Below are 26,759 nucleotides of genomic sequence, written 5' to 3' on the forward strand. Positions count from 1 at the left end.
GCTGCTCTGATGAGAAAATGAACACCCACTTCTTGCACGCAGGGCTGCAGCCCAGGCCCAGCTCAGAGCAGCCCTACTGCCTTCCACAGGGCATGGCCTCAGTCAGGCAGGCTCCAGCCCGAGCTCTCAGAGCTACTTCACTGAAATGCTTTCCACTTGTATTAACTGCCTGATCAGTGACTCATTTCAAACCCCTCTTTTACACACTGGCTGATAGCACGGCTTTGGTGTTCACAGCATTATTGTGCCCCTTTTTCCCAAAAGCCTTTTCACTTGGAGGGGCTCCTTCACCCCAGCCCCAGTCACTGCAGCCTGGAGTGAGCAGGGCAGGGTGCTGGGTGCAGCCAGGAGCAGCAGCTCAGGGGAAGCAGCCACACAAAACCACGTTCTATACAAGCCATTTATTTGAAATGCCAACTATACGTAGGATAAAGTCAGTGTTACATGCTTCTCAGCAACAGTAGAAAAATAGAACCAGTGAAAACCTTTTTACAACTGTAATGGTACTCAAAAGAGAAATGTATTGTTTTACAATGCATCACACAAGACTAGAATTCAAGTTTGGAGGTACCTAAATAAAAATACTATTTTTTTTAAAAAAAACACTATGTACAATTGAAGCGTAAACAAGTTTTACAAAGTACTGGTTATGCAGGTTGTAGAAAAAACACTTGCATAGGACATGAAGTCAGTTTAAGAAAGTTTTCTGAGCCTTTAGCATTGAAGGCACTTGACTTTATACCAGTAACAACACAAGGACAAGAAACAAATTCTTAACACTGCCGAGGGCAGGGCTGCCTTCTGGCAGTACAGGTAATTACAGAAACCCCAAATGTGGTTTTACAAGTTTCCCTCAAAGCTGTTCCCTGCATCCAGCAGGGCTCAGCACCACCTCTACCATAGAAGCATACAATTATTAGAACAGTGCCTCAAACAGCATTAGTGTTCTTTCAAAAAAAACCAAACAAACCAGAAAAACAACCAAAACAACCAAACCAAAAACCCATACAAAACACCCAACCCCCCTCGCCCCCACCCCTTTCCCAAACCCAAACCAAAGAAACCCCTAAAGACATACATTTGGGACATTCTGGGATCAAAACCCAAGGCTTACAAGGACAGGTGGCCACAGCCTTAAATTTCATAAGTGAAAATCCTTAAGAACAGGAAAATACAACATGAAACTGCCAATCAACACAGCAGTTACTAATACACAACTACAGTAATTCTGTGGAACAACAAAACATTTCAAAGGAAGAATGTGTTTTAGGAATTAAGTTATTCATCCATATATTAAGAAAAGAGGAGTTGGGTTTGGGGAAAGGGGAATAAGACCTTTTTGCATGTTGCTCACTAAATGCAAGTCTGACCTCTCTCTTTAACAGAACAAGGAACATGAGTCTCCCTCATTCAAAAGAACAATGTTTATAACTCTATCCTCAAGCAAAATAGTCAATAATCTGTCATTTCCATCTAATTTATAGAAGGAAAAGATGTCAATTTCCAGCCTAATCAGAAAGTGCTTCATGTAAACAAGGAGCTTCTGCACCAAAGTTTCAGTAGACAGAGAACAAGGAGTAGCAGGTAGCAAGGTATGTGTGGTGTGCAAGTGAGATGGAGGATGAACACTGGCTTCTGAATAATGCTGCCATGAAAAATGGTCTCACCCCTCTGCACATCCCAAGTAGGAAATCCTGCTCTGGAGTACAAAAATAAAGTTCCAGTAATTCAAGAAATCCTTCTTTTCCACTTCAAACCAGCTGCCATTAGCTGCCATCTTCTTCCCAATTAAAAATATGCACGTGAAAACAGATTGTCTATATGGCCTGATTGTCTTTGTGGCCTCAGAAGGACTTGTATTTCATTCTGCATCTACTTTTAAACACTTAATTCATCCTTTTTTTAATACTGCACAGCTCCTGAGACTTCAGAAACAATTTTGTATTGTAAAACGCAGACACGTCCTCCCCAGAGGCATTTCTCACCAGAAATTATTATTCCAAAGCCAAAGCATTTCATGATTTCCCTCAAAACATAACCTCAGAACTTCTCATCTTCATCGGCTACACCCCCCTCCCCAAATTTCAAGCTTTAGAGTTTTATCTGTAGATCTCAGTCCCACCTCTGCCCAAGTACACAGTGCCACATCAAACTGTGATAATCAAAGTAGTTTTCCTGAAGTACCTCTATCAGTTTTAGGCAAAAATATTGAGAATAATAAGTTTTCTGAGGGCAGCTGTCATTTTTTAGTAGTTAAGCTACCAACACACACATGATGCAAGTCCAGGGAGTTTCAGGGTGTGTGCTGAAAGGTCCTGGTTGGTGAGGATGACACCCTTGTGTGTAGTTAGAGCTATGCAGTCAGCACTGTGCTCAGCTCTTCAGGAGAAACCCAGAGAGCCTCAGCCCCTGAACCTGCAGCAGCATCCCCCCACTGACACCTTCTTGCATTTAGCAGTGTCCTACACCACAGTCCCAGGGAAATCCCACACATGGGTGATGAAGCCAGGACCACCCAGTGCCTTGACTGTGGGCAAAAAACAAGACTAAAAAAAGCTGACAGAGGAAAAAAAATCTCCCCTCACACACAAGACACATCACCTGCAGAGTTTAGGCAAGTTTCTGCTCCAGCCCTACCCCATGCTTTCCATGGCTGCATCTCAAAAGGAACACCTGCAGAACCACTACAGAAGCAGGCCTATAGATGTGTCTGCAGGAGACACAGAGTTTATTGGTTCAAAGAACCCATATCTTAATTCATTTAGAAGCTATCTGGTAGTTTGGAAATGCAGAACTCAATATATTTCAGTAACAGTGTGTTGTTACTAGGCCCTCCATACTTTAATGAAACACATTCGGTAAGAATTTGCTATCAACTAAAAACAAAAGTAAAGTTGCAACAAGATTTCTGTTAAACAGTATTAAGCACTTTGAGCTGCAGGAAACAATCCCACCTAACCTAACAGCAGTCCTTAGGTCACACCTGGGACTGTACTTTTCTGCTATAGAAAAATTCATTACAGAAACTGCATTTAACCTCTCACTAAACAGGACCTTACCAGCAATCACTACTCTGCAGTGGCATCAGATAGGGATCAATGAATGCAATGAATCTGTGGTTAGAACTGCACCATGAGTATTAAGGATGTAATTCATAACTGTAACCCTTCCCCTGGTGCTCTGCTGAACCCTGCCCCAGTGGCAGGAGCCAGCCCAGATGAGCATCCTCCCCTCCTCACACCCTGCTAACAGGGCAATCTCATTTCTGTGCTTTCAAAAAGCAAATCAGGCAATGGAGGTGTAATTTAAGAGCGCCAAAGCGTGGTGATGCTGAAGCAGCGACTCTTCCCTTGGATCCTGCTCACAGAAGAGCTGCACCTGTGGGGCAGCACCACGAGAGGAGCACTGTCACTGAGAGTGAAGCCCTTTAGAAAGCACAGGCAGGAGAGAGCAAGGCCATGGGCTGTCACTCCAGGAGGGAAACCCTCCCACGTGTTTGGGCCACAGCAAAGGTTCCGAGCCTTGGCTTCCTGACACCCCAGGAGTCAGCAGGAATCCGCTCACCTGGTCTTGGCTTACCCACAGATGAGCAGCTGGAAGAACAAGTAATTACTGTAATTTTTACAGTATTTCTACATTTATTTCTAAATGGGATAATCAGCAATTCTGTCTAGTCAGCAAGTCTGTCTAGTAAGTGCTTCCTGCTTCCAGGTGATCATGGAGTCCTCCATGGTCACAGCCGAAACAAAAGTAAACAGACTCATACTGTCATATTCCAGTGAATTTCACACGAATTTGGATTCCTAAATATCCCTCTGGATTTTTAAAACCCCAAATATAATTCTTGAAGTGGGTTTGCTATGTATCTAAAGATAAGACCAGCTGCCAGAACTTTTCAAACAAAATATTAGATTGGATTCTTGCTGTAGTCATAAAAATCAGGAAGATTTCGATCTAAACAAACAAAAAAAAATTCAACTAAAAATGTAGTTTTTTTGATGTGCTGTTCTTTGGAATTCCTATAATTAAAAAATAAACGCACTGTTATTATCTCATAAGAAAATACATTTCATAATGTGCAACCCAATGCACATAGAGAATCAGCATGTGAAAGGGTAAATGCAAAAGTATGAAAATACAGTCCTTTAAATGTGACATTAAAGTTTAACATATTAGTACAAAACTAATACACTAAAATAGATGTACAGGTGCAAAAGGCTACCAGGTTGTAGAAAAAAGGTACCAGTTTCTGTTTTTTTAAAAGGCTGAATTAAATCTGCTCAAAAAAAAAACTGCAACAAAATAAACCCAGAAGCAGCATTAAAACCAAACTGATAACATGCTGTCTCTAATAAAGCAATGTATGTACAAAACAAGTGAGCAAAGCTGAATTTTTCTGCTGGCATGAAAGAATTTCTCTGACAGAAGTCAGGCCAAAAGTTGCAAGGAATGGGATGTTTACAACTCTTAGGCACAGAGAAATAGTGGAGGTTGCTTTCATAGGGCAGATTTTTTGTACAGGAAGTCTGGTTTGTTTGGAGACCTCCTTCCTCTGCTTACTCCATCTTCCCTTTCCAAATCTGCATTTCTCTGTGCTCCATGTTCCAATGGCTCATCATCTGCCAGTCTCCTACCGGGTCTCTCTTCTGGCACGTCAGAGCTGTATGCAGAGAGGGAAGGTCTGTTGGAGGTTAGCCCGTAGGTTAAATCTGTTTCCATTTTTGTTCTTCCCCTGACGTGAACAGGGCCGTTCCCAGCACTCTCCTGGGCAGCCAGTGCCAAGTCCAGCCGCTGGGGGGGCTGCTCTAAGACATCGAGGTGTATTGGCTCATTCTTCTGCCTGTGCTGATGCCCATCCTGGGAGAGCAGGTACTCCCTCCTAGACTCCTCTTGCTTTTTAGGAGAGATCTGGGAAGGTAGATAGGCTGACTTTAAGCCACTTGGTGATGCCTTATTGTGGCTGTACAAATCTGGGCCAAAATAAATGCCTTGTGAAGGTGAAGGACTGTGCCTGTTGGGTGCTGGAGTGGAGGGCCTGCATGCAGCATTGGAGAAGTCATAGAAGTCAGGATACTCCTGTGGGTTTTCTCGAGCATCTATTTTTTGCTCTATTGCATGTTTTTTCCGAGAAGTAGGCAGGTGTCTGTTCTGAATGCATGAAATGTGCTGGGGTGGGCCGGGCCCTACCTCTGTAACCGCCTGGCTCAGCTCCGTGTCCACCGTGAGCTCGGGCAACCTTCTGTCCTTCAGAGACATTGCTGACACCCCCATCGCGATGTCTGGCATCAGCTCGTTCAGCAGGGGCTGAGTGCACTGGAAAAGAAAAGAAATGGGTCCATGGAAACAAAGACTAGAGCTAAACACAAACTGTTTAGGATACTTTTTGTAATTTAAAATGGCATTTTCTTAATCTACTTTAGTCTTGTCAACTTCAGCCTGCAAGTTTCCTGCACTGTTTAAGGAACACATCTATCCACCAACCTTCACCTTCCTGCTTCTCTCCTTCATGAAGCTGTTGTGTCACAATTACATTTACTCCTCTTAAATGCATCCTGCCTTGAACATGCTTTAAAGGACAATGTACTGCTGAACTTTTTAAAGGCAGGCTTGCTTTAAGCCATATACAATTATCAACCAAACAAGGAACTTGGTGCAGAGCCCAACAAATGGCTTGCCACAGCACACAGTGCAGGGAAGCCACAACACACCTGTCATCACTACAGACACAACCCTTCTGCTTCCCCATTTTAAAGTTAGTGAACTGCAGATATGTGCTCAGGACAGGCTCGGGGGGAGCCTCAGTTACAGGGCTCACTAGACCCACAGAGTACATGGAAGCTGCTGTGTGGCGTTCTTCTCACCTATCCCATGCTTGCCTCAGTGCAGAACGGCTCATATCACAGCCTTCCAGACAGAGGAGTGACAATTTCTACTTACACTTATCATTTCTCACGAAAGCAACTTTAGTAATCATTGATTAAGTAACTCACAAATTGCAGAAAGAATACAGAACAAAAATATCACCTATATTAAGCCTATGCTCCCCCTTGCATTACTTATGGACACATTCTGGCAGAAATATTTCCAATATGAAAAAGGTTACAGTATAGTTTCCTTAGGAAATTCAGTATTGATCAAAGGAGAGTGACATGCTATGAATCCCACCTTTGACCAAACAATGGCACACATTTCTAATATGAAGTTATAAACTTTATTATAAAATAAAAAAAAAAGAAGCGCAAAATATTTAAGACAGTTGCTAATGGGAAGAAAATAAAATCCATTTTCCCAATCAGAACTTGAGGATCAAATCTGCATACAGTGTGGCACAACTATGCACTGACAGTTTTTTCACTGCAGAAATAAATGATGAAATTCTTCATTCAGCACTTCTCTGTATTTTATAAAGCTGTCTTTACTGGATATCTTATAGTCTATTGGTTTTATTGCATCATATTGTAGTTCAGCAACTACAATGACTGCTTTTACATGCTGTTACAAACTCCTTTTTATCAGCAATTACCAATTTCTGCTTGCCAATTCCTTTTCAAGTACTTCTCAGCTGTAAAGCTTTTATACTCTTCACACATGTATAAAGACAACCTGTTTACTTCAGACTACTTACCTGTAAATAGCCAAAATATCCCCACTACTTCTACCTGTGAATTACAGTGTGCACTACTGAGGCTGGCTTATGCTTTGTTTTAGTGTAGAGCAAACTACATTTGTGACACGAGGGGCTGCTGAGGTCACTTGTCTGTTCAGCCTAGAGGAGATTGAGGAGAGACCCCTCTGCAGTTACAGCTTCCTGTGAGGGGAAGACGGGGGGCAGACACTGATCTCTCTTGTGACCAGTGACAGGACTGAAAGGTTCTTCACCCACAGGGTGGTTGGACACTGAAACAGACCCTGTGTGTCCCTTCCAACTCAGGATATTCTATGATTTCAGAAGATTCCTGAGTGCCATTTGGCCCTCCAACAATGCTCCTGCCCTGGAATGTTCATTCTCCTATAGGGATTCTCACTTGCCTTTAGGATAGAGAATGCTGACAGACAGTTTGGTAGAAAAACCTCCTAACCAACAAAGATGCTGACTTCATATAACAAAGCCAAGGTACTTCACCACAACCATTCTCTCCAGCTCCTTCGATGAGGTACTTTGAGCGGCCAGAAATAGGCAAAAGAGGAGAAATGCCAACACTTACCACTTGTTTCTCAGCTGCCATGACAGCAGCTGCCGCCGCCACGGTCTGTCGGCCCAGCGCGGCCGTGTTGGTGCAGTCGGGGGGCGCGGCCTTGGCGCTGCCGCCGGGCAGGTACACGGGAGCGGCGGCCTTGGGGGCGGCGCGTGACGAGTGGAACAGAGAGTGGTTGCATGGGTAGGAGAAGGAACGGGAGGGATGTTGACTTGGCACCCTTTGCTTCCAGCCCACTTTGAACTGGTTGTGAATAGGAGTTGCTGGTGGGTGGTATGGAGGTGGAGGAGGGGGCAATGGTGGATGGAAGGCCACGAAAGAGTCCAGTTCTGTAAACATGGTTTCTGCAGTGGGAGTGCTGTTGACGCGACATCGTCCAGACTGTCTCACTGTCAGCAGTGGGCTCTCATCCCCAAATCGCTCATCAGGAAAGAATTTGTGAGGATTCTGCAGAGGTAAAAGACCCAGCATGTTACAAGACAAAGGAGGAAGACATCTAGAAAAATCTCCCCAACTAACACCCTCAGAAACATGCTAATACTGTAACTGCCTGGCTGTGCTACATACAAACTCACCACCACTACAAGGTGACTACAGCTACCATGCAAAACTGATTGGGGCTTTTCTGAAATAAGACAAGAAGCATCAGATTCACTGTAAGTTGACCAACAGATGCATTTGCTTTAACACCAGTGTATAAACAGAAGAGGGATTTTCAGTTTCCCAGCTCTGACATGTACGGTCAGAGCTAAAGCATAAGTTACAACTTTTCCTCCTCTCTGTTTTAAGAATAAATAATAATCTAAGTTTCAAGTTATGATTCTACTGTTCTCATCCACTCCCTTTAGCAGTTTTAATTTGTCCCCAAAATTTGTGTCAATAAGAGCCTACTGAATGGCAATGACTCTTAAGAAAACTATTTATACATTGCACTTAGAGCTTTATAAAATCACACATCAAATGCAACTGGCCTTTGCACCTGGACACGCAGGCATTTCAAAGCACTTGTGTGTATACGCAGCAAGTGTATACACACTCCTATGCAGAGCACACAACCCAGTCCCTTCATGCTCTCCCCCAGCCATGCTCCATACCTGCAGGAGCTCAGCAGCAGCATCCGAGAGGCCGAACTCCCGCAGCACGCGGATCTGGATCTCGTAGCTGACGGTGGCGCCCTCCCCGCAGTTGAGGGCGTAGGCGCGCTGCACCTGCTCCGTGTGCCGCAGCTCCTGCAGCCGCCGGATCATCTCCTTCACCACCACGAGACTGGGAACTGCGGGAGAACAGACAAGGCAGGGGGGATAAGAGAGAGGCCTTTCTTTCAACTGTCAGACAGTAACTTTGATTGCAATGGTTAGATTTATTCTGAAGGAAAAATCTAACATCAGGCTGCCCTGGCTTTTGGTTTTTTTTAAGAAGCATTCTGCCAAGAATTGTTCAACTTAACACATGTTCCATGGAGCATCATTAAGTCACATGGGACAACACACATCCTACAAATGATAAAAACATACATCACTTCTCTAGCTTCTGCTAGAATGAGCCTCAAATAGAGCTTTCTTTATAAACCCCTCATGATGCAGGAATTCCATGATTTGAGGTGGGGGCAGGATATCTTAAGTAATAACTGAATGCTCCCTCATGAATTGCACAGGCCAAGAATTCATTGATTTTTTTGGCATACATTTCATACTTCTAATGTAGTTCTATAATCAAAAGACCATAACACCAGTATGTAACTAGAGAAAGGGCATTTTACACAAGTTACGCAAAGTGTAAGCCAACAAAAACCTGTTAAAATTGTGTTGTTTTATGCACTCATATTGAAATAATTTAAAAAAAAAACCATTCCAAAAGAAAGTAATGTATATCTTTGGGTATTTATCCTGTTGCAAAACTTTCTCATGCCACTTCTTACTGCCGTTTGATGATGAATGATATTTCTCTGTGGTGTTTCTGTCGTAAGGAAAATGTGCATATAAATAGGGAAGACAAATGTAAGTCCTGGTGTCTGATCCTTTACCAGCTTTACAAGTGTTATGTACTACCATGACCAGATAGATGTCTGTAATGAAAGCTCATAAAAATTAACCAGATCATACAGCAAACAGTGTGAAAAGACATTTGCATAACAGAGAAGGAGAAACACCACACAATTACAACTAGTAGCGATTTCATGAAGTTTACACTGGTACATGAAGGAGAATTGTATGTAAAATACAGTGCAAAATATTCCCCTCCTTAATGGAGTTCCTGTACTGAGAGGGGAGGGAAGGAACCCATTCTAACCAGTCTTCAAGGCTCTACCCTCCACACACTTAAATTCTTCTGAGAAAACCTGTTTGAGCAACCAGATGTTTAGCTACAGCCAGTATTTTGCTAATACTTAAAAAAAGAGGATCTAAGAGAAGTCTGAAGCAGATCTCCAAACTAGTAGGCATAAAAATGATAGAGAGTTTTCATTTAAAAACACTGTCTTCTCAAACCCTAGGGTTTTTTTGGTTTCTTTTTTTTACTACTATTCATGTGAAACACATGGAAGAAAGATTATGCGTATAAAAAAACACAATTATTTCAGTTGCAAGACTTCTAATTTAGACTGAAACTGGAAAATGCGTAAAGAAACCCAACCACTTGCAGAACCTGGATTCAAGTTACAGCAGGCTTCAGCTGAACTAATTTTACAATAGTGCTGCAGGAAGAGCACTAAACACACTGCCAGCAGGTTTGTGCAAACACAGTGCTCAGGCAGAGGCTCCAAGGAGAAGGCAGGGACAGAGGGAGGTGACGCTGCCCAGCTCTGCCCCCAGGGCTCCCTGTGCTCCATCCATGCTTCAGGATGGACTCCTGTACAAGTTAGAGGTTGGGACAGGCTTTAATCTCCTCACATTAATGGGTCCCATCTGCCCATTCTAGCAAAAAGGCACTGGCAAACCAATCAATTCTTTTGCTTAATTACAGGACTAAGCAAAGCAAACAGTTGCCAGGACACAATTCCTGCACTCTAACTACTGGCCAGGCTCAGAGCTCGTATCTATGTTCAAATCAAAGGACTGGCAATAATTCCTACCTATTAAATTGTACAGAACCAAGACACAGGGGAGTTTCAGATTGGTCAAGATGTCTCATGCTTGCCAACAGCGCTAGTTTTTTTAAGAACATGAGAACTTTGGCAAAACACTGAAAACCTCTGAGAACCTGCTGCCTTTCTCAAATTCTTTGGAAATTAGGATTGAGCAAAGTGTTATCAAAGTCCTATTTTACATTAAATACTTTATATTCAATTCATGCTAAGTATATTTACACTTTTCTAGGGAGGGAAGTCCAAGTACTATAATGCACTGCTGAGATGCCACACTTTTGCTGAGGGCTCCAGATTTCTAAACAAACAATTGGTACTTTTATCAAATTTTTCAAAAGTAAGTTCTCAGAAACTCATTTTCAGCTTTATCAAGTTCCTTCCCAGACTACAAGAAGTAAACAGATCAAAACCATTCCACAAAATTTCCTAGAAATTTTAGAACTAAACAGTGTTTCAAATATTCCTAACACTTCAAATTAAATTCTCTTGCAGCAATTTCAATCCATTACTTTGGTCCTGGGTCTAGCGTCTGTAGGAATAGTTTATCTACTTCCTTTCAACATAGCTGACTGAAGAGAGACCTAATTGATATATAAAGAGCTTATAAAATGGGGAATGCCATAGCACAGCATTTTCCTTCACTGAATTAAAATGTAATCTTGGTCATTTAGCTATCTAATCCTGCCCTCCAAAACATCCACTGACCCTGCCAACTTGTCATCAGTTGCAAGCTTTGACAGTGTCTTCTCTATGCACACTGAGTATTAATGGGACAGGGGAAAGGCAGGAAGAGCTAGATGCTTTAGGAACCTCGCTAGATAAATTCTTCCAGTCTGACACCAAAAGTTCATATGCATAAATGACAAAATATATTTAGTATGTATTTTCCTGGCTTGCCTATGGGGAATGTCACACCAATCATCCTGAAGTCAGGAGAGGCCATATTTACTTGAGCCTATAAAAATGCACTCTGACACATTCTTCCACAAAGAATTAAGCTGGTTTGGCTTCAAAGCTAAAGTGGATTTTGTAAATTGAAGTAAATGTGTTTTGAGTTCTCATTTCCAGTACTTTTCTGGCATACTGAGTTCAGCTGATTTCCTTACAAATTATGTTCTCTTTTGATTTTTGAAAGAAGTTTTCCAGACTCACAGATCTTACCTATATTGGACAACTGGTTTGTAGAAAACTGAGAACCCTATAGAAAATTCTGAGAATAGAGAGCCAGGCACCAGCAAGCGTTCTACTGTGTTTAACCAGTCCAAGGGTTTTGTTGTCCAACTAGTTACTCTGCCATGCAAAACCAGTTAATGTCTCTAGGACAGACCAAAGCAGAAGGACTATTCCTGGTGCAGAACTACTCTCTGAGGAAATGATGAATTCAATAACTGAAACTCACTCCACCCCCACACTCCCAGGAGCTGACTCGGCACAGGACACACTCAGGAGCTCACCTGGGATCTCGTTGGCTATAACTGAGGGAGGGCTGCTCTGGTTGGTGCTCACTTGCTGGTGGGTGATGACGTGGCAGCACTGCGGCACCGCGTTGTTCACCATGTACAGCGTGTCGGGCACGTTGGACATCCGCACCATGCGCAGGCGCACCAGGTCCGTCTGCTCCACCATCATCTCATCCAGCACCGACTGCAACGACAGCACCAGAGCCCCGTGAGGGGACTGCACACACCCACTGCCAGCACAGCCACACACCAGGGCTGCTCCACCATCATCTCATCCAGCACCGACTGCAACGACAGCACCAGAGCCCCGTGAGGGCACTGCACACACCCTGCTCCCTGGACAGCCCCAGCCACACAAGGGCTGCTCCACCATCTGACAGCACCAGAGCCTCGTGAGGGCACTGCACACACCCACTGCCAGCACAGCTCAGCCACACCAGGGCTGCTCCACCATTTGAGAGCCCCAGAGCCCCGTGAGGGCACTGCACACACCCACTGCCAGCACAGCTCAGCCACACCAGGGCTGCTCCACCATTTGAGAGCCCCAGAGCCCCGTGAGGGCACTGCACACACCCACTGCCAGCACAGCTCAGCCACACCAGGGCTGCTCCACCATCTGACAGCACCAGAGCCTCGTGAGGGCACTGCACAGCCCCCACTGCCACTGCTGCCAGCACAGCCCAGCCACACAAGGCTGGCTGTGTCCACACCACACTTTGTCAGGTCACAAACAACATCTGGCTTTTAATTAGCAGTTTCTATTCCATTTTCCAGGCATGATCATAGCTGAGTTTGAGCTACGAACAGGCAGGAGAATAGTCTGGGAAGGATGCTTTGTTTACTTTAACCTGTCAGATTAGAACTGATCTTCTTGAAGCCAGACCCTCTGGACTTAGGACAATTACTGCCTATGAGTCTCAACTTTCTGTGTCATTGAATAGAAGGCACTAGCCTGAAAATGAAACCTGTTTTTCTCAGACATCTAAAGAATAGAAAAGGATTTTGGCCTACACTTTAAAGATTCTTACTTAAGATCAAATGAACTTATTTAAAAAAATGGTAGACTAGCAGGGGAGTAAAAAAAAAAAAACAAAAAGAAAAAAACAAAACAAAAAAAAAAAAACAAAAAAAAACCAAAAAAAAAACACCACTCGTTCACAATTAAGTAAAGTTACCAGAGCCTATGACAGTTCTCCCTCTAAGGTTAAAAAGCCTTAAAATTATTTTAAAATACAAACAGCATAATATGAAACCAGTACTAACAAGCAGGAATTCTTACAGGGATATGGGGGTTGTAAGAATGCACTTTTTACTTTGGATAAATACTAAAGCACTCCCACAGCATACACCTGAAAACTAAGAGTCAAAGTTTTTATTACACTTTTGTTATTTTTAGCAATCCAAGATACAAAGAGAACATTTTAACCAGCTGGTCTTCTTTTGCTATTTTACTGCCACTTGGTGCTCTCTCTAACTGCTGTGCCCAAAATGCAAAGTAGTTTTATTTCTTCCCTTCCCCAATCAGCAACATCTTATACCTTTAAAAACCAGGCACAGGGCAAAAGCTCCAAATTCACCAGAGCACATGTCAGAGTCTGTAGTGATGTGGATGTACACAGCTTCAACTAACCTTCTTGTTCTGCTGTCACCTGCACTGCTGGAACTCAAAGCTCTCAACTCAGATCAGAGCCACCTGAAGTGATGGCATTGGTCAGTGACACAGAAGGCTCCCATTCTGTCCAACAGAACGTGGCACATTCCTGCCCCACACAGCACCATCTCCACCCTGCCACCAAACATCACCACCAGAGATGCTACAAGACCTTCAGCTTGACAGTGCTCATGCAAGAAATTAAACAGAGAAGCAACTGCTTGAGAGAGAAACAAAGAGGGAAACAAATTCATTCAGATCGGACACAGGATACTTATTCCATTTTGCGGAGGATCACAAGATTTTGGGTATGTTCTGATTTAAACAAGGTGATGAAATATCAGTCCTCTGCCGAGTGGAATAGCAGTTCCCCACCCAGCTCTGGTGGGAGCTGGGGAGCCTGAAAGAGCTGGCACCAAGGTTGCTGACTAGCTGCAGACTGGGACTCTCAGGCTCTCACCTTGCCATCCGCCTGCCAGGAGGGCTGCCGAGGAGCTGGGCCGGCAAGCTGGCTGGAAACCAGGGAGGTTTCCCTCACAACGCTGCTTTGTTTCCGGTGGAATTTCATCAACATCTGTCTCACAAACATTTCAATTTCGACAAAAAAAAATTTTGTTGAAATTTTTCTGACCAGTTCTAGAGACTTGAGCCTGATGATCAATCTTGTAAGTCTTGTTAAACTGAAAATGTTAGTATTTTAGGCCAGTACATGTAAAGAGACAAAACATCCCAAAATCTTTCCCTGTTTACAGAACCCCCTGATGACTCCAAGCTGAGAACAGTCAAGGGTTGCTGATATTACCTTAGCCTCCTCCACATATGGTGAGAACAGTCTTGGCCGCACATATATTCCAGCATTTTTTTGCCGCAGCCAGGCATTTGACTTTCCACCTTCTGAAGTTGGTAGCATGTCTGAAGGAGGAGTACTAATCAGGCCTCTCTTCATCTTTAAGAATCAAGAAAGAGTTTTACGGTTTTTTAAATACTAATATGGTAAAAACTTGCAATAAATGCATTCTTTACACTTTTAGCCTTTTGATAGATTTAAAGAACACAAAACCTAACCAGAAAACCAGTGTTACACATCTATTACTGTCAATGATAACATTTTAGAAGTTAATCCTTAAAATAAACAAACAAAACCAACACCCACCAATGCAAAAAACCCTTCACACCTGAACACTGTAACATGCATAGATGTATTTGTATGAGACTACTGACTTACTGCATCACTCAGTACTTCACTGTTCATGGGTAAGATGTGCTCAATGCGGACAAAAGGTAAAAGTGGAGACAGGATCTCCCTCAGCTCTTCAATGTCAAGATCTCTCCTCTTCACACCTCTTTTATTCACACTGTGAGCAGTACCACTGAGTAAATTAGGCTCTGTGGGAAGGAACAAGACATGCTACATTTTCATCAGAAAGTTTAGAGAGGACAGCAGGAGGTACAAGGCTTACCCTTACAGGGGAGGTTAAAGATGGAAGGAAAATTCTAATTTTATACCAGTAGGGCTCATCAGCACTGCTCCACAAAACTAACAACTGAACAGGGCACTTGGTGCTATGGTCTAGCTGACAGGGTGGTGGATTAGTCAAAGGTTGGACTCCATGATCCTGGAGGTCTTTTCCAACCTAAATGATTCTATGATTCTACCTCTTGCCTTAAAATCTTGTACGAAGCATCCACAGAGACAGGTTCAGTTTATACCAGCACGGGTCATTGGCACAGCTGCCAGCTTCAAAGTGTAAGCCAGGCAGAAAATACAAACATAGTAATTGCCATAAACATTTGGAAAGCTCTATTAAGAGCTATGCCATGAAAGCAGTAAAGCAGTTGTACTTCCCTGCTAGCAGCTCTCCCAAGGACTCCACTGTAGCTCCTCTGCCTTTCCCCAGCAGTTTTCAAAGACACTTTCTATCAATTAACGTCTGAAGAGTCCTTAGGGATACATTATTCTAGCATCCTTGTGTAACCCACCTCAGTAACATGGTGTCAAGCCCACTCAAATTGCTCTCATGGTCACAGGACACCTATTTGTACCAGAAGTAGCATCTTCCAGGAGACAGCAAGATGACCATGCAGCCACATGTGTATTTTAGGTATTGTGCCCAACCTGCATGTGACTGACTAGCTTCCCTCTTTGAGGAAACCTCCCAAACATATCCACCCTGCCTCAGTACATGCAGCTCAAGTTTTGGCCACAGCTTGTTACATTCTCCAATGCTTTGTGGCACTGACACCATCCCACATTCAGAGCTGCAATACAAGGAATGCCACTGAGGAATTTAAATGAAGTTACTAGACTAAATCTGGCCCTAATCTCACCGAATTTGGCGTCGCCATTATTTCTGCTTTTGCTTATTGTGTTTTCTCTTGATCCCAGATAAGAGATGTGAGCTGGTTACTTAATGAATGCCAGAGCAAGAAGCTGTACAGTGATCCCAAAGGAGCAGCTTCTGCCCAAGCCCAGGTCTGTTACTGTTTAACTGGCTCCATTATGTTCCCGTGTGCCCTAGGACAAACACTTGGGAAATTCTGTTTTGGAAATAGGTAAATACTTACTCAGGACACTAGAAACACATCCTTTAACTAACTTTTTGTTGCATTTCATAAAACATGTCCATGACAAAGCAGTTGTGTTGCAAGCAGTGACAGTGGATTTCAGAAGCATGGCCAGCCTTCCCAAGGCAGCAGTTACACCAGTACTGCTCTGTTTTTACTCAGGCAGGCTCTTCCCTTTCTGCTCCTCTTCTGGTACTATGGGATTGACACTTTGTAGTGCAGATGAACTATAAGATCCTTGCATTTGTTATTTGGGACATACATGTTTAACCTACTTCCCATATCCAACACGTTAAGATTGCTCTTGAAGTTACCATTGTAGCAATAATGTGCATCTAGGCTCATAAAAATACATTTACATCTACTTTAGGGAAAACACTGCTGCCACTTGTTGGATTGTTTCTCACTACCACAGATTCCTGTCAGAGACACACACTCAAACTGAAGTGAAAGGCTGACACAGTAAACTAAGAGTAAGACTACTGTGAGAGGCCTGCATAACAAGATACCACAGAGGGTTTTTATTTGGTGAATTAGTTACAAGAAGAATAACTCTGAGACAACAGGAAGCCAACAAGATTTCAAAATCAGACAGTCATAGAGGTTGAAAGGACCTCTAGAAGTCTGGATCAGTCACCACCAATGTCCACACCTCCCAGGTAAGGTACAACACATTGCCCTTCACTGCATCCAGCTGGGCAACCTGTGCCAGTGTCTGACCACCTGCAGAGTTTCTTGTATTTCAGCTGGTGCCTCACTGCCTCTCATCTTGTCCTGGGTGCCAAGAGAAAAGTGCTGCTCTATTTTCTTTGCTTCCTGCCATCAGATATTTATAGACTCTGCTAAGATCCCCTCTAAGCCTTTTCTTCTTCAGGCTAAACAATCCCATCTCTCTCAGAATGCTGTGTTCTCATTTTAGATAGCAAAACCTTTAAAGAAAGCAAGAGCATTCGCTTTGTTTTGACTATACTATGGACAAAGTAGATTCATTTTCCCTAAGACTCACCAAACAGAACTGCCAGAAATTTGGGTTTATTTGGTTTAGTACTGGATGGTTTAAGGGATCCTCACCTCGATCTGCTATCCTCTTCATCAACTGGTGTTCTCCCCATTTAATCAGGTATTTCAGAATATCTTGTTCACTTGCCTGTAGAAAGAGGAAGTCAGTAATCTGTACATGCTTAATGTCACATGCACACATATGCAAAAAAAATAAATCACAGGTCTTCTCCAGGTCTAAAGAAACACAGTTGTACCTAAGCATGAAGTACTTGCCCTTTATGATCTGCTTACCACTTTCTCCTAATATTTTAAGCTGTACTACAGGTATATCACCACCATAATTTCTACATTCATATTACTTACTGAATCCCTATGAAGAGGAAGAAGTTTTCTACAGAAGGAAAAGTTTTATTTAGTATGGAAACTTACAGCTATAAAGTTTGAATTACTAAATTTAATTAAAAGGGGTAGTTCTACCTCTGGGCATTTCAAGCTTTTGTTTAACATTACAAATTCAGCAATATAAGCTCTCATGGAAGATCAACAATACTGTTAACTGTAATTTCTGAAATGCTTCAAGTTAACAAAAGTTTTAAAAAAACACTTTAAATAACCTCTAGCACTTCATCCTTTACAAAAGAAGTAAGATTGAGATGAATGCATTTAAAAAAAAATCTAGTAATCTTTAAGCTATTAAGGGGTGGTCATCATTATAAAGATATCTCCTCTGAAGAGCAGTGGCAGCAAAAATCCAGTCTTTCTGTTGGCCGGTACATTTCTCTCTCCCTAAAACCACACAATCACTGAAGGCAAGTCACCAAAAAAAAAAAAAAAAATTTAAAAAATTGTGCAATACTTGTCAGAGACTGTATTTTTCTCTTTTCATGCAAATAAATTGAGTTTTCTGAACCATTTCTAGTTTATTAGCTCCCACTGCCCCAAATTAGCATGGGTTGTTACAGCAAAACTACTCCCACCATGTAATTCTATAAATCTCTTAAACAGGCAAGGCAAATGTTAGATTCAGAAATGCTTTGTTTAAAATAATTTCCATGCATTTATAAACTATTATTAGACTTCCAAGCAACAGCATATACCACATTTGGGTTGTGTTACAATCCAAGAACAAAACCATTTTCTTAATCACTATTTCCATTTAATTTTTTTACATATTATAGAAGGAGTGCTTAGTGTGTAGAAGCCCTCTTCAGCCTACAATTTAAAATCAACTACTGCCAAGCACTTCCCATCATGGAAGAGCACATCCTGCTGGTTCTACAGGAGAGCAGTACTCTGCACTGCAGGTTACCTGCAGATAGTCAGACTGGATGGCTGTGAGCAGGTGGTCCTTGCTGAGCTCGTAGAAGACCTCTGAAGTCATGACCTGGGTGAACTCCTCACAGAGGAAATGCAGCGCCTGCCTGTGCACCCACTTGGAGCCGTAGGGCTGAGAGCTCCACTTCAGAATGGCAATCAAGGTGTCCAGGGAGATGCTCTCAGCAATAATATCTTCACAACCTACAAAACAAGGGCAGCAATCAACAGTGGTGTTACAGAGGCACTTTCACCCTGAAGGAACGATACATGTGGCTAAATCTGTAGTAGAAAGGGTTATGTACACTCAGTGAGAGTAAAGACAGGTGCCCTACAAAACAAGGTTGTGTTTTGACTAGAAGTACAATGATTTTAAGTTTATGATTCCAACTATACAGTTATTCACTTTTTTAAGGCACATGAAGCATCATGGCTGCTGGCACGCCTGGATAAACAACTGGAAAGCTAGTTCAACCCAATCAGAACCCCCTTTGGTTATCTGAGTGTTTAACACATTTTAACATTGAGAATTTGAGTCACTATTGCCCACAGCAGATTCACAGAAACCCATGAACTGTAGCAAAGGTGGGATTTTTGCCTGTATCACTGGTCATGGACCCTCCTGAGACAGACCATGTAGAGGACAAGAAACACAAGCTGTAACAGTGCTGGTACTCAGCTACTCAGTACAGGATGAGGGCAGCAAAGCATCATTTTCTGGCTCACAGAGAAGGCAGGAAGCAGTGGATGGCTGCTCCAGGCCACCACGATGGCCTCAATATCCAGCAAGGCACAGAGGGTGCCAGGACAGGGAGCACATTCTCTGACAGGGAAGCAGAAGGGAGGCAGATTTATGAGAGTCTGCTACAGTTTCTTCCTACCCACCGCTTTGTTAGGATTTACTTTTTCACAGAGTACACGTCTTCTGAAGGACAGAGAGTACAGTTAAAACTCCTGAAGAGAAATGGAGCTGGCTTAGAAGAAATGAGGGAAGACATGCTGTGGGAGGGCTGAAAACATGGGAACTTGGGACTAAGAGAGATGATACCACAACGTTGATAACTTGAAGTTTCCAATAGCACTTTGTTGATTTCATCTGTATATCTGGTTTAGCACAAAGATAGCAATTTAAAGAAAAAAATCCTCAGAATTATACATTCCAGTCTCAACCCACTACAGCCACAAAATTACAGTTGTGTTTATGCCTATAAGAGGAGCCTAGAGAGTTCAGAGCTACATGGCTACACTGCAATTTTACTTCTTGTACATCATCATTTTTCTCTCAAAGATACCTAAAAACTAAACTTTGTTGTTTAGGGATGTGTATTGCATTACTGAGCTCTTGAAATAAGTTGAGTAAAAAAGTGTTTAGCACAGTAATCTCAACCCTAGTCAAGACAAAGAGAGGTCTCCTGATGTACATATTTTGGTACTGGCTGCATACAGATAAAACACACTAGCAACAATTCACAGAAATAAAAGAAAAATCTTACTTTTCTACATGGGGCAGCATAGAGAATATATGAATATATACAGAATATATGTTCATTCCATTTCCATCATAATAATGTGAAAGCTATGGAATAGGTAGTAACAAGTGAACAAGCTTCTTCAAGTAGGAGGGAATCTGTCAAAGGATCTACTACTTAGAAGTAAAGTCACTAAAATGGGAATTTAAACAGTAGAGTTAAGAAGGCAGTAGAAAGCACAGTTTAAACATGAGACTGGTTATAAATTTACCTGTCCTATTAGACACACATATTTGTACCCAATGCTGTAACAACCACAATGTGGTAATTGTAAGAACAATATTCTACCAATAAATTTTCTAAGCTTTTCAGGAATATGCCTGAATGTATACACAATTTTGGACACAATCCTTATTAAATTTCTAAAGCAATTTATAAGAGTAATGTCTGTCCCCCAACAGTAACGCATTTTACACCAGTTCATACTTAAACAAAACTTTCCTCAACAAGCAGCTGGATGATTTTTTTTCACATGCGTGATTCACCCAAGAAGAGGAAGAGTGAATGCAGCCACTGACAGAAGGGCTACCCAAAGCACACACATTTGTGACCCATGCAGCATTACACTGTGCATCCCCAGACAGACTCTCCACTTGCTTCTGACAAAGGGGTGAGTGGTGAGACAGCTTTCAACACAACTGCTTTGTCCTTCACCATTTCCATCTTGAAATAGTATGGCATTTCTCAGAGCCACCTATCTTTGTGAGGTTACATATATCATTACTACTGCTAGTAAGAACAGATGCCTCACTATAGATACTAATCTCTAACTTGCATGGAAGCACTGGCCTCAAGTGAGCAGGGCACAGGCAACAAAGCTGGGCTGGAGGCACCTGGAGCATCACTCCAGTCATCACCAGTACAGGTAAGAGCAGAGGATGAGAACTGTTCTGAAATACATTCCCTGGGCTGAGGCACAGGTTAGTGAAACTGCCCTCTCTAGAAGGGGGAATTCCCCAGATTCCTAAAGGATGAAATCTTAAGTCTTAAAAAGTTCTGGTCAAGAATCTGAGAAACAGCCTTAAACAAACAAACAGTAAGAAACTAAACCATTCAAAACCCAACTTATCATCAAAAAAAGTTCAAAATACTTCAGCATATGTCAGAAACACAGAGTAAATAAAGTCTGAAGCTTTCCACTTCAGGATCCATTTTTATCCAAACAGCAAAGGGCTGACATTGCATTTAACTTTGTCATGTGAGTCTCTCTCAGCTTTCCTTTTGGGGCTCAAGAAAGGAAAATGTTCAGTTAGCAGCAAACCTGGCACATGAATGAAAGCGGTGACTAGCTGCAATTTGTTAAGAGAGGAGTTTGACTCCCATGAATAAGAAACAAAATAGTTTGAAACCATTATTTAGGGTCATCTACACTCAGCCTTCCCCTGCTAAATCCTAACACAATTTTTTGCATGCAATTATTCTGCTTGCATGCAAGCTGACTTCAGCATAAACTGCATTTCCCTGAACTCTGAACATCACACATAAGGACTGCTCCATTTCAAAGGCAGTAAACCCACACACTGAAATCAGTCACCAGGAAACTCAAACTACAACAGCAGAGACTTATCTCAAAATTAATGCCATTCCTAGTATTTCATCTGACATTTATTTTTAAAGTAAAGATGCCTGCCCCCTGAAAAGACACCAGAAATGCAGTTCCAAAGATCTGAGCAATAACAATTTATAAAAACAGTGCATAAACTCAGTCTCAATTCTTCTGTCAAGTTCAATTACTGCACAACGAACAATAATATGACATCAGGTGAAAAGCTCACTAAGGATGACTAGCAAATGAAAGTCTTCTTCCCAAGTAATTTTAGCAATGGGTCAGAAGTGTGGGATTATTAAAAGTATTTCTTCTGAAGTAGGCATACGGTAATAATTAAAGCGTTTTTTGAGCTTTTAAATAAATTGGGGCAACCCAATTCTAGCTACGGAAGGAATCCAATTTCCTTTCTTCTTTGGCAGAGGTTTTTTCTGCTTTAACAATCAGCCACTTGGCAAAAAAAGTAGTCATCCAATAGCCACAATATTGCTCTTCACAGTGGAACAGAGCATTTTTTCCTGTGAATATTATTTTTTAATACTCAGGCAGGCAACAACCAGCCCAAGATCCATTTGCAGTGTCCCACAAACTTCTGTGACCATTACTATCCTTCAGAGGTTCAGCCTAGAATCTATAAAAGGGAAAGACGACTGTCACACTTTGCACAAATGATGCTATTCCATGCACTCCTTTTGCTGGATGCCAATGGAGCCTTCCTGCCATCAGGTCCTGGCTGCTTCTGCACTTCTCTCCCAAATGCAGCCCCACAGTCCCTCCAGACACGAACAGCTTGAGCCCATGTTTAGCATTCTAGCCAGTGGCTTGGGATCAGGACAGCTGACAGACCTGCTGAAGAAAAGTCAACTGCCTTCAACAATTAGCAGAAGTGGCATTGAGCAAACCTTTTACTACAGAGCTGTTAGCTTGACTGAGCTCATTCTGTAGTGAAGACTTTCCCCCTAAACTTGTGCACACCAGTGGAACTAATGAAAAAAAGTAGTAAGAATTCATCTTAACACTGAACTGAAATCTAGAAGCTATTCAATGTTTTTTAAGTTTGTCACATTAGGAGAGACCATGCTGGCAATCACAGGAACCATAGTTTTTGAAGGTGTATTTAATACTGCTACCATGGGATCCCTGGCACTTCAGCCCTCCTATAACCAAGAGTACTTTTGATGTCAGGCAACATCTGTTTCTAGATCAAACAATGTACTACTGAATATAGCAGAACTTCCAATAAAGTTTCTAAGTTCTTGTACTTGTCAAGAGTAAACTCAACATCTAAAATAAAAGCGAAGTAAAGCAAAAAGTCAGAAATAGAGGGGGTTTTTTTGCCAATCTTCTTAAGAAAACTTCTTTTAATCAGGTGACAGTAAAGGTTCCCAGGCAAAACTATTTCATAAGGTCCCAGTATCCAAAAGCCTATCACAGCAAAACATTCTGTACCTGCACCTCGGTGGGACTACTAATGACAGTGGGTAACAGGGCCAAGATGCAGCAGAGGATTCATATATGTAATACAGCTATCTATTAAAACTAATATGCCTGAAATCCAGCTTCCCTGCAACAGCAGGGCAGTCCTGTAAGACTGGAAGTGGGGAGTATTTTAACAATCTGTGATGAACAGGACCAGGGAACTAATTTCATTTTAGTAACTGTACTACAGAAGAACAAGGGATAAGTGATATTAAACCAAATCTTTATGAATCAATGTGTTAAAATAATTGCACCAGTACAGTTGATAGACAGCAGTAAGGTAGCATGAAGACAGAAAAACTGCAGCAGAGGGCAGAAACAGGCAGGCAGAGCACAGAAACATCTCACTAAGAGATGTGCTCCAACCTCCTGGAGAGGGCTCTATTGCTCATAGCCTCTGTGGTACCCCTGAAGAGTTTTCACTTCTGACAGTAAAAATTACCTGAGCACCCCTAAGAGCAGTGTCAGTCCTATTAGGTACAAATAGGTTTCAGTATGATCAGCTCTATTGACCAGATATGCTTGCTGATTAGCTCATTTACTCAAAACAGTTCATTGAAATATTCATTTCAGTTTCTCCTGAAAGATAAGTGACACCCCTCAGCTAAAACAAATCAAGATGAAGGCAGAGGAAATTCTAGATAAAGGTTGTCCTGCTTCACTTGGATGGTAAAGATTCATTGCACATACTCATCACCGTCTTCACCATAGGGAAATTACCTATTAAATCATAATAGTCAGAAAAAGAAGTATCACTGCGCTAGGAATGGGAAAATTTCCATGGAAATAGTTAAAGCTGAATCATCTGCTGAAACTGAAGAAAAATTACAACATCTGGATACTTAGGCCCTGAAGACAAATCAAACTAAAATCTGTTGAAAATAAAAACAGTTGATCAGAAGCTTTAAAATACATCAATTTCACTTGACACTCAGTTACAAACACCCAGGCAAAACTGAGTGGAAGTGAGAAAAATGAACTGGAAAAAGAATCCAGACTTAACATAATAAGCCCAAAATATTTTCCACGAAACCAGGGAGACAAGCCTTCACAAGTTCACAACTGGCCAGCAGGAGTGAACTGAAACAAAAACTTCAGCTGAGGATGTGGAAATCTAGAGAAGAAACTTAAGACATCAGCTCCTGCAAAAGCCAGCTGATGGGATCAGTCAGTACTTGGGGAGAACTGGACACCTGCTGCACCACAGAGTGGAAAAACACTGCCAGAGATCCAGGCTGAGAGATGATGTCAGGTGAACTGCCTGCTCAGTGACCTCCAACACCTACACAATGCTGCCTCCTCCCCATACTCTGCGTAACACCTGCAAGTCAGATGCCTGAGTGACAGCTTCCAGCACAGAAGTCTCCTAGCTGTGAAACCAGGGAATAGGATGGACACTACTGAAATTAAGATTTCCCATCTACCTCATGTTAAGTAGCATATAAATGAGGACAAGATGCTACAATTAAGTCAGAAACAAGAACAGTGGCCATGACTAAAGCACATCTTTAAGTGATCTCAGTCACGTGCAGGCACACAGTTTTCCCTGACCAAATCAGCTTCCTTTTAATTTTGATTATAAGATTATACCAGAACAGTTCTTCCATGTCTGCACGGTACCAGTGACCTAGACACGAACTCTGCAAATTAAGTATGAAACTATTAGATTCTGATTCCACTGGCATATACAGATCTACACAGTGCTTACTACTTTCTCCTGTAGCTAGGGAATGCAGCACCAATTTGTAAAATCCTAATTAGGTGAAGTTAACATCTAGAATTTCAATATCTGAAGGAGTGCCAAACCTACATTTTTTAGTATTTGAGAATTTAATAGATTTCAACACTTGCTGATTTTACTGCATTTCTCCCCTGTGTAACAACAGCCCCACCCCTCAATCTCACTACTTTCGCAGTCAGAAAGGGATTTACTATAGAAAGAAGAAAACCTCTAAATGCCACTGCACCCCTCTACCTGCTCCCTATGACCACCCCCAAAACACTACAGCTCCAGTTCATCCAGAGGGCCCCAGCACTGAGCCTGCCCTGCTGCACTCTCGGGCTCCAGCCACTCAAGTGTGCTGCTGAAGTGAAGCCCAGTGCAGCTCCTGCTGCTGCCTCAATTATCACTCTCCTAGAGGTAGTACTGGGGACAACTTCCAGGAAAAAGCACAGATCTTGTTACCACTGACTCATGGGTTATACATTCCAGAGCAGTGCACTACTGAAAAGAGTGCCAGTTTAGGACATGCTGATCCAAGTGAGCTCAACTTAAAGTGAGCAGAAACAAACTCAACACCAAATAAAATATCAGCTCGTTTTTCAGTATTTACTAACATATAGATAGGAAAATGGCTTTTATTTTCTAAGTTTACCTAAGTTTCTATGGAAAGTTCTCTATCTGCCATTGCTTTTCTGCTTTGCTATAACTGACACTGCTTCATCAGAGCACCTCCAGGTCACAATTGTTCCAGTTTAGGTTTCCAATCTGAGGAAAAGAATTGCACTCTCTTCATTTATGAAACAGTGCATAACTATTCAGTGTCTCACTGAGGGTTTCATTCACTATTTAATTCTCTCATTAGTATTCTCTGACCACGTTAAATCCTTTTAGCACACACCAAAATTGAGAAACTCCACCACATCTTTAATTTCAACCCATTTTCCTTTCTGGCTTTCAGCTGATCTACGGAGTTGTTCTTAAGTACTATTAGCTTGTGCATATTATATAGAAATTAACTTAATACCATACTTCAACTATAGTAAAACTTCTTGCCTGTTCTGAAACATACTGAGAAGGAAACAACAGAAATAGGAAATATGCAGACAGAGAAGAGAGGATCTGAAGGAGTGCCATGGTGTTGATCAAAGTACTGGAGAACTTAGCCTACAAGGAAAGCCTGAAGGAAGTGAGGTCTCTTCTCCCTCAAGAACAGAAGGCTCAGGGGACCTTGTCACAGTATTCCCAGACCCTGAGCTACTGTAGGGCAGCTATAAGGAGGACAGAGGTTCTCTTCTCTAAAGAAGCCACATGAAGGGGCAGCAGGTATAAATTGCACTAGAAAACATCTCAACAAAAAAGGATTTGCAATGAGAACAGTCACTTCACCAGGACAATCTCCCCAGGGACACACCACTGGTGGTTTTCAAGAAGTGATTGGACAGAATGCTGGACAATCTCACTTAAGCTCACTTTCTCACTTGGATAGGTTGGACCCCATGATCTTTTGAGGCCCCTTCTAACCCGGGCTGCTCTGGGATTGGATGATTCTGAGCCTAAGAACAGCTCAATTGGATCCTGTAGTATGTTGCCTCAGAAAACACATCCCCTTTTATCTGTGCCAGTTTTATTGCAGTACGATTATTTCAGCTTTCAGCACAATCTGAAAATTAGTTTCCTAACAGCAAACTCCACATGAGCTACAGTAGTTCTATTAGTTTCTCAGATCCTTATCACTCTCAGTTTCATGTAACTATTAGGAGACCTCATTAAAAATATGACTTCTTCCTGCAGTGCTTATACCACCCTTTCCTGTCCACTCTTTATCAAGTTTCCTATTTTACTCAGAACTACTTTATAGCTTACAATACAAGGTTTCAAGCTTGTCAAACTTAATCTGACAGCTAGATGTACAGACCTACTGTAAAAAGTTACTTTTGTTTAAAAAAATTAAACTAATTTAAACAAATTATGTTGCTGATATATCAGTGAGTTCCATTTTCCCTTTCTCAGCTCAAAAGTAAAATTCTTATTCCCTATCAGCAAGGCCTGAAGCAATTCTCATACTTCATTATATATCATATAGCCACTGAACAGCTCAAACACCAACAGACAAAACTGTAGGCAAAGCTGCTGCCACCACAAGAAGCACCATTAGTGCACTGATCAGGGCTTGGACACCTCACCTGAGATTGCAGTAATTCAGGTCAGGAGG

The 26,759-nt window shown here is 42.1% G+C and overlaps 1 protein-coding gene across 2 annotated transcripts in view; it reads right to left on the reverse strand.

The window, feature by feature from the left end:
* Window positions 1-386: 386 nt before the first annotated feature.
* BTBD7 (BTB domain containing 7) overlaps window positions 387-26,759 on the reverse strand; it is a 51,852-nt gene continuing 25,479 nt past the window's right edge. The window contains exons 4-12 of one of the 2 annotated variants that reach the window (XM_059474303.1): window positions 18,266-18,474; window positions 17,026-17,101; window positions 14,615-14,775; window positions 14,192-14,335; window positions 13,850-13,963; window positions 11,733-11,922; window positions 8,291-8,469; window positions 7,206-7,643; window positions 387-5,313 (exon numbers count right to left, since the gene is read on the reverse strand). In XM_059474303.1, the coding sequence (XP_059330286.1) occupies window positions 4,498-5,313; window positions 7,206-7,643; window positions 8,291-8,469; window positions 11,733-11,922; window positions 13,850-13,963; window positions 14,192-14,335; window positions 14,615-14,775; window positions 17,026-17,101; window positions 18,266-18,474 (2,327 nt within the window). In that variant the 3' untranslated portion in view covers window positions 387-4,497. The remainder of the gene's footprint in view (window positions 5,314-7,205; window positions 7,644-8,290; window positions 8,470-11,732; window positions 11,923-13,849; window positions 13,964-14,191; window positions 14,336-14,614; window positions 14,776-17,025; window positions 17,102-18,265; window positions 18,475-26,759) is intronic. The other variant, XM_059474304.1, reaches the window with a different exon arrangement.

Source organism: Ammospiza nelsoni, chromosome 6, assembly GCF_027579445.1.
Source record: "Ammospiza nelsoni isolate bAmmNel1 chromosome 6, bAmmNel1.pri, whole genome shotgun sequence".
Lineage (NCBI taxonomy): Eukaryota > Metazoa > Chordata > Aves > Passeriformes > Passerellidae > Ammospiza > Ammospiza nelsoni.